The sequence below is a fragment of the Anoplopoma fimbria genome, chromosome 12, assembly GCF_027596085.1.
Source record: "Anoplopoma fimbria isolate UVic2021 breed Golden Eagle Sablefish chromosome 12, Afim_UVic_2022, whole genome shotgun sequence".
Taxonomy (NCBI): domain Eukaryota; kingdom Metazoa; phylum Chordata; class Actinopteri; order Perciformes; family Anoplopomatidae; genus Anoplopoma; species Anoplopoma fimbria.
In genome coordinates, this window is record NC_072460.1 from 26,797,658 (window position 1) to 26,812,135 (window position 14,478).

The 14,478-nt window shown below is 42.8% G+C and overlaps 1 protein-coding gene across 1 annotated transcript in view; it reads right to left on the reverse strand.

The window, feature by feature from the left end:
* Positions 1–7,350: 7,350 nt before the first annotated feature.
* The window catches only part of LOC129100010 (inositol 1,4,5-trisphosphate receptor type 3-like), a 28,468-nt gene continuing 21,340 nt past the window's right edge, over positions 7,351–14,478 (reverse strand). Inside the window, exons 28-41 of the mRNA XM_054609505.1 lie at positions 14,312–14,414; positions 14,086–14,169; positions 13,781–13,894; positions 13,503–13,695; positions 13,136–13,255; positions 12,257–12,432; positions 11,947–12,111; positions 11,442–11,631; positions 10,445–10,543; positions 10,197–10,315; positions 9,781–9,946; positions 9,537–9,697; positions 9,283–9,444; positions 7,351–8,907 (exon numbers count right to left, since the gene is read on the reverse strand). Coding sequence (XP_054465480.1) covers positions 8,791–8,907; positions 9,283–9,444; positions 9,537–9,697; positions 9,781–9,946; positions 10,197–10,315; positions 10,445–10,543; positions 11,442–11,631; positions 11,947–12,111; positions 12,257–12,432; positions 13,136–13,255; positions 13,503–13,695; positions 13,781–13,894; positions 14,086–14,169; positions 14,312–14,414 — 1,969 coding nt within the window. The 3' untranslated portion in view covers positions 7,351–8,790. The remainder of the gene's footprint in view (positions 8,908–9,282; positions 9,445–9,536; positions 9,698–9,780; positions 9,947–10,196; positions 10,316–10,444; positions 10,544–11,441; positions 11,632–11,946; positions 12,112–12,256; positions 12,433–13,135; positions 13,256–13,502; positions 13,696–13,780; positions 13,895–14,085; positions 14,170–14,311; positions 14,415–14,478) is intronic.

Here is a 14,478-nt window from a genome sequence, read left to right on the forward strand (position 1 = left end):
ACTGTAGTCTGTAGAGCCAGAAACACTCACATTCATATAATCAGTAAACATGGCTCCTGATCAGCGTTGTGTACTCACCGTGCCGGGTCACTCAGGTTCTGCTCTGAAGCTCTTTTATTCAGGATTCAGTTTGGTCGTCGTTGCAGCGTCGTTTGTGAGGACGTGCAGGAGGAACAGAATAAATTGTCCCACTGAGCGTCACATCACTTTATAACCTCCTATAACCTCCTGCACCGCAGCTGATTGGTCCTGGTGGTCCCGTTGGACGGTCATAAAAGGCCTGCTGTGGTCAGGATGGTAAAGCCCAGGTCGGCTCCCTGCTCATCCCTGTCCTCTCCCTCTGTCTGAGGCTATCTATGGACTCTGACCTGTCTCACTGTCCTCATCTGTTATTGTTTCTCTGGACTCATCCATCCAGTCACACTGTCCATGTACATCAGACCTCCAGCTCCCTCTTTACCTTCCATTTAAATTATAAGAATTACAGTTTATTACAACTTTATTCATGTTTTAACAGGTTTGTCATCAGATAAACCCCGCCCCTTTAGCTACTGTTTCTTCTTCTGTCAATCTTTCTGTTATCACCTGACACATATGCAGTTTGCAATGACGACGTCTGCAGATTTACTGCTCACAATTAGTGCTGATGTCAGGACGGAAGCAGCTTCACATTTTTAGCCAGCAACTTCCATATATTAACAACAGAGTTTATCTGCTGTAGCTAGCTAGACGTTTTTCAATATGTCTGCCTCAAACGTACATACATGTATTCATGTTAACTCAGATCTGTGTAATGATGCAACATACACGTCCCTGGTTTATTTTCAGCAGAAATCAAAGAATCCTCATTGTTCTTGTGCTGCAGTTATAGAAGCGAGTTAGTTAGCACCAATGTGGAAATATCTGAATAAGAAACATTTTTATTAACAAGTAGTTTTTCACCTATAGTAAACTCAGCTGTTTATTTGTAGTGGATGACAGTAAACATAGTAGAGAAGGTGAAAGATATCAGCAAGTACTGCAAACTATCAAGAGACCATTTAAAGGAGTGTTGCAGCGTCTTGATATTCTAACTGTTGGCCGTTGGCTTTTGTTTTTCATGTAGCAGGCAGCTGGTTGGGCAGGCATGGTATGTTTGGAGCTTTCAGCAGAGCAGACAGACTCTGTTTGATGATGTCTTTGCTCCTCTGTTTGTCAAACATGGATGTTTGGCTGATGATCTCACCGTTTGTTTCTGATCAGCTGATCGCTCATGTTTCTTGGATTGTTTTTCTTGACGTCACCGTGTTTCACAGATCTTAGCCATTAGTTTTCATGAGTATCATGTTTTATTTGAACTGACCTTAATGAGGGTCAAAAGTGCCCCAAATAAGACCAGAGTTGTAATCGAGCAGAAACGTCCCTTAACCTAAATATAGTCTTCATCTTAATCTCCCATCATCCCTCTCCCTCTCTGTAATCCCTGGTCAGTGAATGACAGTTATGAATGAGGCAATGACAGACACGTGTTTCATTCACCGATAGAACGACGCACACAGTTGGCATCACCAGGGTTTGGAGAGCAGTGTGTTGTGATACGTCAGTTTAACTGAAGTAATACATCTGTGTGGGATTAAACGGGAGGCTCTGAGCTTCAATATGACGTGATTGTTTCTCTTTAACCCTCTGATGGAAAAACAAAAACAATCGCCAAAAGTTCACAGTTTATCACAGCCAGAAGCTGTTCAAAGAAAGTCAGATTTTCATCTTTCTGACACCCCTTGAACACATCATTCAATTCATTTCAGTTGAGTTTATTTTGTATAGCCCACAAATTACAAATTTGCCTCAGAGGGCTTTACAATCTGTACACCCTCACATCCTCTGTCCTTACACCCTCACATCCTCTGTCCTTAGACCCTCACCTCCTCTGTCCTTTATCCTCTGACCCTCACCTCCTCTGTCCTTACACCCTCACATCCTCTGTCCACCCTCACATCCTCTGTCCTTACACCCTCACATCCTCTGACCCTCACATCCTCTGTCCTTAGACCCTCATCCTCTGTCCTTACACCCTCCTCTGTCCTTAGACCCTCACATCCTCTGTCCTTACACCCTCACACATCCTCTGTCCTTAGACCCTCACATCCTCTGTCCTTAGACCCTCACATCCTCTGTCCTTACACCCTCACATCCTCTGTCCTTACACCCTCACCTCCTCTGTCCTTAGACCCTCACCTCCTCTGTCCTTAGACCCTCACATCCTCTGTCCTTACACCCTCACATCCTCTGTCCTTAGACCCTCACATCCTCTGTCCTTAGATCCTTCTCCCAGGATCCTTCTCCCAGGATGGACAGAAGTCAATAGATGTCATGTGACCAGAATGAACAGCATAACAGAGATACAACACATTCAATGTTTATGACATAAATGATTCATATAATCACAGTAGTAAGCAGAGTAACCAAGGAAACATTAAGAATACTGATAATAACAGCAATGACTATAGTAGAATTTAAATAAAGATATAGGGAATAGTATTAGTAATGTGACTAATAATAATAATAATAATAATAATAATAATAATAATAATAATAATAATGGTAGTAGCCGGGTCACAGCAGGATAACGACCACGGTCCAGAGACCACAACGATTCATGGAAACCTGCGAGGCGAGAAAGCAAAAGGGCTTCATGATAAAGCAAAGCCAATAAGCGTAATGGTACAGGGAATAATAATAGTAATGTGTTAATAATAATAGTGGTAGTAGCAGGGCCACAGCAGGAGGCTCAGCAGGAGGCACAGCCACAGTCCAGATATAACCACGATTCATGGAAATGACCAGCCCGATCATGTGTGACCAAGCTTTCATCAGAAAATGCAACTAAAACGTTTAAAATTCTGATATTTTATCAAAAACATTTTATTCTTCATATCTCATTTAAAATCTTGCTTCAAATAAACCGTTCACTTTAACCAGATTCTGTAAAAAACATTAAATTCTGAGCTCCTCAGTGAAACTACGAAGACATGATTGATTCATCTGAGACCAACAGTCATGTGACCAGGGGACAACTTGTCCTGTGCCGTCTCCACCTGCAGCCTCTTCAAACCGAGTATCTTATCGTTGTATCCAAACACAGCAGGCCGGCTGACAAAGACTCAGAGAGGATCATGTCTGCAGGACGTGTCCTTAATTCTCTCTTTATGTCGGTGAGTTAGCGGCCTGGCACGGTCCCAGTAGAGGTTACATCGGCCTCGGAGGGTTTTTGGCGTTCCTTCTGAAGCCGACAGACTCTTTGGTTGGAATGGCGTTTCTCAGAAACAGTTTATTTACTTTAACGCCTTCACCAAACCACCGTTAACCAATCACAGCCGAGGAACCGTCGGTCTGTGAGCGTTTGGATTTCTCCACTTGTTGGACATGAAACTGAAATAACACATGGATCCAAAAGATACATTTAATGAATACAGCAGCAGATATAATGGTCGTGTTTGTTTAACTTGTAGATTTGAAAAGGAGCGAGACTCCAAACTGTCCTTTTCCTCGGTTTACATTTCCTCTCCGGTTGCCGTTATGGGTTAACCTCTCGTGACCTTTTGTGCTCAGAGGAGTTGTATAAATAAAGTCTTACTGCTGATACCTCTACACATGTCTCTGTAAGCCCTCCTTCCATCTATCCCTCCCATCCTCCCATCCTCCCATCCTCCCAGCTGTCCCCTCACCCCTCCATGCATAAGCTTTCTCGTTCTTTTACTGAGGAGAAGAACGAAACTCTTGGAGGATGGAACGTTCATTTTCCCAGAGATTTGACTTTCTCTTGGAGGGGAATGTGATCTCTACTTCCCTTTTACTTTTCTTTTCCTCACCTACTCTACCCTTTATCTGTCTCTAATGGCTGCTGAATAAAACTGTTATAAAGATTGTTTTTTATATTAATCGATGTTGATAATTTTCACAATATATATTAATTTATTATAATAATAGTGCTCAAGTTACAGTTTTAAGAGTATTCTCTTTATGACGGAGCCTTAAAGGTTGGTTATGGTTTATAATATACAATAAATTGCTATCAGAACAGGTCATTTAGGGTTAATCACACATAAACAGTATAAACACTCTTGTCCTCCCCCTTTCTCTCCCTCCCTCCCTCTCTCTCTCTCTCTCTCTCTCCAGTTGTCTGTCCAGTTGATTCTCTCTAATTCGGAGATACTTTGTGTAAAGCTTCAATAATAATAATAACCTACAGAGCTGCAGTTCACACATAAACACACTGCACACACACATTTACAGTTCTGTCTCACTGCACCGTTGACTTAAACACACACCAGCTCTCCATCCATCCATCTTCCTCCTCTTATCCGGGGCCGGGTGGCGGGGGCAGCAGGCTAAGGAGGCTCCTCCAGACCTCCTTCTCCCCAGCAGCACATTCCAGCTCCTCCTGGGAACCCCGAGGCGTTCCCAGGCCAGACGAGATGTGTAATCCCTCCAGCGTGTTCTGGGTCGACCCCGGGGCCTCTTACCAGTTCTGTGAAGCAAATATGTATCCTTTGGCTTTTACCCAGTAAAAATGCATTGCAAACATTGGTGTCTGAAGGTTCAAACAACAATTGTTTCTTACAGTTAGAGAAATGCCGCAGTTTATTTGTATTTTTAGCCATAGTTGGTGTAGATCTTTTACATTTTTATTAGTCTAAAAACAATCAATATTCAAGTATTTTCCAGCCTCATCCATCGCAAAATCAAGGATTTGACGACAGCTAAATACCCAATGCACATCAATATCTGAAAGGCTGCATAAAGAGGATTCATCTCTTTGGTTTCTGTTTGTAAATATAGCATTCAGAGTCGGCCCCTCCTCCTCAGATCTACTCTCACTACGGAGCGAGTTCGTCCGTTGGCGTTTTGCCTCGCCATATTTGCGATTTCCCGCCACTCCTACGTTCCTCTTGTATGCGTGCTGACAACTTGGCACCTTGTCACCCTGAACACAGCACAGACTCCACCACACTCCCAGAGGATCCTGAGTGATTGAGAGGGATTACTTTGGTATCAGTCCATACGTTGATTTTTTGGAAAATCAAACGTTAGCTCAACACCAAAAGAGGAGACTGAGAGTCGTCAGTAGGATCTAACCCGCGTAGAGATGTGCGATGGGACCATTTGGCAGCCTCCCAGCATCTAACGTGATGAAGAAAAACCCTAAAGTAGTGTTCAGATTGACAACATTTATATAGCCCAATATCATAAATCACATATTTGCCTGAAGGGTCTTTCCTGTCCTCTGTCCTCAGACGGCTCTGTGCTGATGCTTACGTCGCACGTAGAAGGCGTTGGATACGCAGATTCCTGAAAGCTGACTTTATAACGTGAGCGCTATAATTTGACTCTTATCCTCTCAATTGTGGAAATGTTGGGTGAGATGATTGATGTATAATCCAAACTATTATGAGCTGCTGTGCATTGATTTGGTGTCTGATAAGCCTTCAGATAAACGGTTCTGTTATTAATCAAAAAAGGTCTCCATGAATGGAAGTTCAGTTCATACACCACACCAGCCCTCTGCACCAATAATTCACAGGAGATGTTTGTGATAATAGAAATGATACGTGTAGCACACTTTACATTTCAAACACATTCACACACGCTGCCTCTGCACAGTGTTAATGCCATTCTAATGCTGCATAAGCCATCTACATTTGAGCCGGACTGCACACTCACACACCTGTCACACACACACACACACACACACACACACACACACACACACACACACACACACACACACACACACACAGTCCAGTGTGTCCCAGAACAATAGGCTATAAACTTGTTTTTGTTGAACAACAGAGAGACGCCAAGTGAACCTTGAGTTAGTCCCCTGAATCCCTCGCTGTCACTCAGAATCTAATGCTACATAGACACACACACACACACACACACACACACACACACACACACACACACACACACACACACAGTAGCCTTTATATATTTTATACACAGAGTTTATTTAAATCTTTATCTCTCTTCCCGTTTGATATGAATCCCTCGGACCGATGATCACTGACCTAAAATCAACCAAATGACATTTACGACCTAAACATGATTTACAATAAACCATAATTTCCTACATTTACTACTTGACTTTGTTCTTGTCTACTTGTAACAGTTATTATGGACTAGGTGGTGAACATAGTGGAGCATTTAGCAGTTAAAAACACAGATATTTACCACATGAGGTGGTGGAGACCAAATCATGAGCTAAAAGAAAATCTGACACCAACACCACTCCAAAGGGATGTTGCTCTGAGTCTCCTCGATGGATTTTAAAGTAGTAAACTTTTACCAATAACTGCAGTGGCTCTGGCTCCTAGTGAAAAAAAAAAATTGAATGCATAATTTAAAACACAGCAGCTCTCAGTTGTCAGATTTTCCTCCCCTTTAACGTCAAAGCTCACTGTTTGATGGTGATGCACATCGAACTCACCGCCACACATTGAGCATGAATAAGAGGCGGTGACAGAAACCAGAACAAGAGTGTCTGTGATGTCTGTCGTGTTAGCGTAAAGAAAAGTTTCATCTAAACATATCTAGCTACGTTATTTGGTCACTCTTGACAAAAGCACCTTTGTGTTTGTGACTCACTGAAGCTACATGGAACAGCTGCTGCAGCCTGTGACAGTGAACGGCTGGAGCTGCATTCCACGAGGCTCCACAGCAAAGCTCCAAAATCCTACTGGAGGCTCTGCACACACACACACACACACACACACACACACACACACACACACACACACACACACACACACACACACACACACACACACACACACACACACACACACACACACACACACACACACACACGGACCATAGGTACAACAGACTATGAGATCACTTGTTCTAATGAAAACACGGTAGGGACCAATCAATTATATTCTTAGGTCAAACATATACACATGAGATCAAAACACACAGCTGAAAGCAATAAACAATATTTTTAGACAATGGTTTACACACACTAATCTCACTGTGGGTGTGTGTGTGTGTGTGTGTGTGTGTGTGTGTGTGTGTGTGTGTGTGTGTGTGTGTGTGTGTGTGTGTGTACAGTGCATTGGTTTTCATGTGTATTTGCGTTTTTGGCAAAAATCATTGGCAACACATTTCTGATGTTGGAGGTTTGCATTGGTAAAAAAATCACAGTATGGTATGTCGAAAAAAGTCATAGTATAGTATGCACATTTTCTAGCTTTAAACATAGTATAGTATGCACATTTTTTAGCTTTAAACAGAAGTGTATGCATTAAACACAACTCACTTAAACCACAACAAAACCACACAGCAGAAAACATGCACTTTGTTCTTCAGTAAATATTTTATTTCTTTGACGGTGTGGTCTTCATTACACCGTCCTCCTCCCCCCCACTCAGTGTGTACCCGTCCGTTGTTATTGATAAAGAAAATGTTATTTTTCTGTAGTAAAAGCAGCTCACTCATAATCCAGTGTCTGTACTGAGCTAGTTACAGTGTTAGAAACAAACAGAAGCTGCTCTCTCCATAAATACATCACTATTAAACCACAACAATAATAATAATATATATCACTTTAAACCACTATATCCCAAGATTTACAATCATAATAAAAAAAAAACTTAACTGGGTTCAACTCACTTTTAATTTAAAACAGAAAGATATTGCTGAAATACATCATTCTGTCATCAGCAAACAAATGCTGCAGTCTCTGTTTACATTTCCTTAAAATGACTAAAGTGAGTTGATGCCTGGTTATTCTCTGAGCATTCACCCATTCTGGCCTTTGTCTGTGACCTTCAATTGTTTCTCTAGATTTAAAACGTCTTTTAAGCCATACAGTTTGGTGAATCTGGTTCTCCATTTTCTAGGTCTAATCTGTGTTTATGACATAAAAACATCTGTAAAAAATGTCATCAAGTGTTAGTGTTTTGTATTCGTCATTTGGGCCACTAGAGGCTGAAGTGCACCACTAATCAAAGCTCTAAATAGGAATAAAAGCATTTTACACTCACCTGGAAGAAAACATCAGTGATTTGAATCCTATTTAAAGCATTGAATGAGGGTGCACTTCAGCCTCTGGTGGCCCAAATGAGTATTACAACAACACTTTTTCAACCAGTTCTGAAATCATAAACACAGGAAAACTATTTAGTCCAGACTTAAAAAATGAACCAGAATTTTCCCTTTTCTCTCATTAGCCTCTCTCTGCATTAATATTTCAACTGCAAGTTTCAGTATTTGGCTCAATAATGGAGCTGATTTCTGGTCATTTGTGAATGTTAAAAGTAATTGTTGATTTTCAAAGTGTTTCAATTGGTAACATGTTCAGGGAACTCTGAGTGACTTCCAGGCTGATTTTACTGAAAACATAATTGCTCATCTTCAACACATTCCTGGTCTGAAACAAATCGTCACTTTTCTCTTTAAAACAAAATGTCTATATTGAACATGCAAAGGTCTTTTGTGCTTAATATGAACATTTCAAATTAAATCAAAGGATGAACCAAACTTAACTTAGCTGAGATGCTAACATGTTTTTTACCTTTTATACAGTAATGGTGCAGATTCTACTCACTCACATCCAGACATTAAAGAGTAAAAGCTAACAATAAAAATGTGCTTTTAGTGAGAATCATGAGTCTTATGTCTTATGGCTATTATCTAGTGTTTTTCTTTATGATAACCATCCTTGTAGCAGTCCAGCTGTGTTGTTTACAGAGGTGGATCTCGTAATGAACAGTCCAGACTTTTTCCATGTCTAAAAGTCTCTCTTTATGTTTTGTACATCTGGTGGTTTCCTCCCGCGGCGCTCGGAGGCAGCGAGGCGCTGGCTCCGGCCTGGACGTCAGCGAAACCCATCCTCTGCCTCCTCTTCCTCTGCTCGGTCATCTACAGAACACAGGAAGTACAGTGAGCGGGTTTGTTTTTCCAACATCCTCACCAGGGAACGATCTCAGGGAGGAAAACTTTCATGCTTTGGAAACAAAACTGTTAAAAACTGCTGTATGTAGAGTTATTAAATATCACACACTGCCTTCAGATTCAAAAACTCTGCTCTATTGTGTAATGCAAGTATACTCAAGTATACCATGAATACCAACACGTTGTTTTCAGCGAATGCAATTGTGGAAGAGCAAGAAAATAATACAAAATGACCTATTTGTGTGTGTGTGTGTGTGTGTGTGTGTGTGTGTGTGTGTGTGTGTGTGTGTGTGTGTGTGTGTGTGTGTGTGTGTGTGTGTGTGTGTGTGTGTGTGTGTCTACCTGCTCTTTCAGCTCCGTCAGCTGAGTGGTCAGCGTTATCACCACCTTCATGGTTAATGCCAGTTTGTCCTGTAACATCCTCATCTCGTTCTGCTCCCCGTCGCCGTCGGTTACCACCAGAGACATTGCCTGCATCCGTGGAAACCAGTCCAGGTTGTTGTTCTGAAACAGAAGAAGAAGAAGAATGAAGTGTCCGTGTTTAGATCACATGTTTTGTCATCTCCAGTATTTCTATTGGATAGCAGCCTTTTTACTTTGATCATGTGCGCCACGTAGCTCTCCGGTCCGGTGTAGTCCGTCTTGTTCTTCTCGCGCACCAGAACGATGAAGTACAGGTAGTTCCAGATGTTGTGCTCCAGCTTGATGTGCTCTTCAAACGACACCGTCTTGTTGTCAAACTTGTCTCTCTCCAGACCTGCAGCACCAAAAACTAACGGTCACATTTCTGCAGAAAACGTTTCCAAATCTGTCAACACTCAGTCATTTGTCTCCACTCACCGCAGATGAAACACGTGGTCTTCAGGATCTCTTCTTTCTTCTGTTTCTCACTCCTCAGGTCGGCAAACGTGTCGATGATGACGCCGAAGATCAGGTTGAGAACGATGATGATGACGATGAAGTAGAACAGCAGGTCGTAAACCACACGGGCCGGAAACAACGGCTCCTACACACAAACACACACATATGTATATAAAGGTTAAATGTGTATAATCTTAAGAACATTTTAATAATGCAAGTAGACCTAAGGGCTGTAGCCATGAAGGAGTGTTCCCCTGTTGTGACAATGTTTGGTTCAACAGAGTAAAAGGTGGCATTATTGCCTTTTTTCTTTGAGTGCTAAATAAAGAAGCTTTATTGTTTCGGCTATTATTAGGGATATTGTTGCTTTTTAAATGACAGAGAGTGTTCTTTACATTCTTGGACGGTTTGCGGAGAACGTCTCCGACTCCTCCCCCGTTCCTCAGTCCGTGGTTCAACACGGTGACGATACACATCAGCAGGGTGTCGCACGCTCGCTCCGAGCTCGGCGCCTCTGAAACACACGAACACGCATCGTCATGGTGATGAGGTCATAGTGATGAGGTCACAGTGATGAGGTCATAGTGATGAGGTCATAGTGTTTTAATAACACTTGACCATCTCCCTCTAAAGCGACGCTCACCTTCGTCCTCAGCGACGCTGACCGTCTCCGAGGTGCAGCTCACTCCGTCTGCAGAACACGACTTCATGAAATCCTGAGAGGCTTCACTCTGCTGAGGAGCTGAACAACACACACACACACACACATTATACACACACTGTTACTAACAAACACACACACACACACACACACAACCAGTAGCCCCCCAGTGTTTTGCTCAAGGACACTTAAAATAAAGCTCCAAAAATACGTTTGTAAAACTCATGAACTCATGACTTGGTTGCTGAAGATAATCTACACAACTTCTGTGAGCAGCTTCATGTTGGAACTATTTTCTCTCTACCGCGCAACTGTGCCAACCGAATCACCTCACAGAGGGAAGATCGTCTAAAACCAAAATAATACAAATATTTTATATTTATATTTCATCAGTTTGAAGGTAATAAAAGGTATTTAAAATGTTTTTTAGTGCCTACATAACTAGTTGGTACTGATTTCTAACTTTGCATCTTTGAACTCAAGTTGAAAACATATGACTAAAAGTAGCCAATAAGATTTTACACATTCATTTATCAAAGAGTTAATGAATGAATAGAGGAGAGTCAGAGCTGCTTCCTTTAAAGGTTGAAGTTTATTGGTTCCAAACTTTGATTTTACGAAATGTGTCTTTGATTTGCACTTTTTTTTTAAAGGTTCTTATTTACTGTTTTTACCTTTTGTTTGTCTCCTACAGACAATAAAGACTGAACTGTGTAACCTGATGAACCAGGTTTTGTTTTCAGCTCTGACTACATTTATTTACGGAGCAGCTTCATTGAAGAAATATTACAACAGATTTAAAAGTGGGAATCAATAACACTGATGCCAGACGTGCATAAATTAGACTCAGTTTAGGGGTCAAAGGTGAAATGAAGCTCACTGCTCTACATTATTTGACATGAGTTAAAGTTGTGGTGAGTCGACCACTAACAACACTGATCTGCATCCCTCTGATGAAGTCATAAAAATAAATAAACACCTGCAGCGATCTGCGCCAGCGGGTCGACCTCCATGATGAAGTCCTCCTTCAGGCAGAGGAAGCCCACGATGGAGAACAGGTAGACGAGGATCAGAGCGAGCAGCGCCGTCAGCAGGATGGAGCGGCCGTTACGGGTCACGCTCTTTATCACGTTGAACAGAGTCTCCTCCCGGTAGATGAGGTCGAACAGCTGAGAGAGAGGGGGAGAGAGGGAGACGGGTGAGGACAGGTGAGACAGATGAGACAGGTGAGGGACAGGTGAGACGGGTGAGATGGGTAAGGGATGGGTGAGGAACAGGTGAGGAACAGGTGAGACGGGTGAGGGACAACTGAGACAGACAGAGAGGGAGACGGGTGAGATGAGACGGGTGAGGGACAGCTGAGACAGATGAGACAGGTGAGACGGGTGAGGGACAGATGAGACGGGTGAGGGACAGCTGAGACAGACACAGAGAGGGAGACGGGTGAGATGAAACGGGTGAGGGACGGGTGAGACAGGACTAACCAGGATGCTGTAGAAGAGCTCGTGGACGAACAGTCCCAGCGTGGAGGTGAGGACGTAGGCCAGGTGGTAGTTGAACTCCACGTCCATCACCATGGCCTTGTATCCCATAATGAACGTCCCGTTGTTTCCCACAAAACTCACCACGAACACCACCTTATTGATCAGCTGGAGGGGAGAGGACGCAGCGTTTAAAGACAAGAGAAGAAGAAAAACACATGAATATCATACATCAGAGGTACATATAAGTTCCCAACAGTATAAATGTTCCTCATCGTCCCAGGTGGTTTGTGGGTAATGTAGTGTTACTCACGTTGAGGGATCCCAGCAGGATGAGCGTGTTGCCGATGCCCAGGTGGTAGATGGAGCGGAGGATCAGAGCGATGGTGAGCGGCTGCAGACCGTAACGCTGGGAGAACAGGCACAACACCGAGAGACCCGTCAGGATCCAGAACAACATCAGCAACAGGGAGTCATCGATGGCTCCCACTGAGGGGGGGGAGGAGGAGGAGGAGGGGAGGAGGAGAGGAAATATAGCAGGGGGGAGGAGGATATGATGGAGGGTAAAGGTAGGGAGAAGAGGAAGAAGGAGGGAGGAAAGGAAGAGGAGGGGAGGAGGAGAGGGAGGAGAGGGAGGAAGGCGAGAGGAGGAGAAGAAGAGACAAAGTTACTCTGAGCAGTGAAAGTCCAGACTGTACTGCATAGAATACTAGCAGTGGTAGTAGTACTTGTAGTTTTACTGCATTTTTACTTCATTCTTTAATACAATTAAAATAAAAGATTTTATCAACATAAATATTTTTATTATTTGATTTTCAGGTAAAAAAATGCATATTTACTGCCAAAATGAAGATATAATTACTCAACACAATAACACTGACGTAATGAAAGTAAATGTGAAAGGCTTTTTTTCAAATTGTTTTAACATATTGCAGATCGCAAACTGGACTTTGTATTTTAATTTTCTTTATTTGCGCTAATTCAAATTAAAAATGAAATTATTTATATTGGCAATAATTTCAGTTTTTCTGAAGTAAACCATTAAAAAAATGCATTATAATTGTTCATTAAAAATGAGCTAAATCCGGACATAATTTTAATGATGTAAAAGTATATGTTGCAATCTATTTTTGGGGTGCCAAGTGAACACACACCCTGACAGAAGTAGTAGTACTTTCAGTATCAGTAGTACCTTGTCCTGAATCGTACGGGTAGAAGAAAGCGATGATGAGGTTGATGAAGACGGCGAGGTTGAAGGAGATGGTTCCCCACAGAGACATCCTCCTGGAGAACCAGTACAACACCGGCATACCTGAAACACACACACACACACACACACACACACACACACACACACACACACACACACACACACACACAGTAAAGGAATTTAACGGACATACCAGTTGTGTTTAATGGTCTTTTATCAGCTCGTATAAAGAATTTACCATTTGAAAATAAATAAAATCATAAAGGTAAGTGTGTGTGTGTGTGTGTGTGTGTGTGTGTGTGTGTGTGTGTGTGTGTGTGTGTGTGTGTGTGTGTGTGTGTGCACTCACTCCTCAGCTTCTTCTGCCACTCCATCTCTCCGTGCAGGAAGGAGGTTTGCTCGAAGAAGTGCGTGACCTTTGACCCCTGCTCGTCCTGCTCCGTGGTGTTGAACACTCTGATCTTTGACTCCTCGGTCAGAAACTCACAGATGGGATGAACCGGAAACACGATCTGCTCCATGCTGCGGTCGTCACGGACGATCTGGAGACGGACAGATGTTTACATCGTGACCAAGTACAATGACAATAAAGTTGAATTGAAGAAGCATTGGCTGTAGTAGTAGTACCTCTATCTGTGAAGTGAGCAGGTCGTAGTACTCCAGTGGGTCTTGTTCCACTACAGGAGCTGGAGCTGAAGACTTCAACATCTGGGACAGAGGACGGTTGTTCAGGTTGTTCAACTGCAGACGGAAGAACACAAACAGAAACATTATGTGATGATGATGGAGGGATGGATGGATGGATGGATGAATAAATGGGTGGATGGAAGGACGAATGGCTGATGGATGGATGGATGGGTTGGACAGGTGGGTGGATGGATGGAAGGATGGAATAAATGATGATGGATATGCTTGATGGATGAATAGTTTACCATGGAGGAGATCCCCTCCTCTCCCTCTTTATTGTTCTTTTGAGGTTTCAGGAGGTTCTGAAGAACTTTGTTGTGTCTGGCCAGCTGCAAACAAACAAACAAACATGAGCTAAATCTTATTCACAGAACTACAAAAACTAACTGAGAGGAGGGCGGGACCTCCTGTCAGCCAATCGCTGAGCACAGAAGAATCCAGGCAGCCAATGAGGAGCTTGTGTTCGGTTACCTGCTGAGCCAGGATGTAGATGTTGTGTCCCACCTCACGGGGAGAAACCTCCCCCCCCTCACACTCACTGTCCTCCTGCTGGTAGGCCTTCTTTATCACCTCCACCCACACACACACACACACACACACACACACACACACACACACACACACACACACACACACAC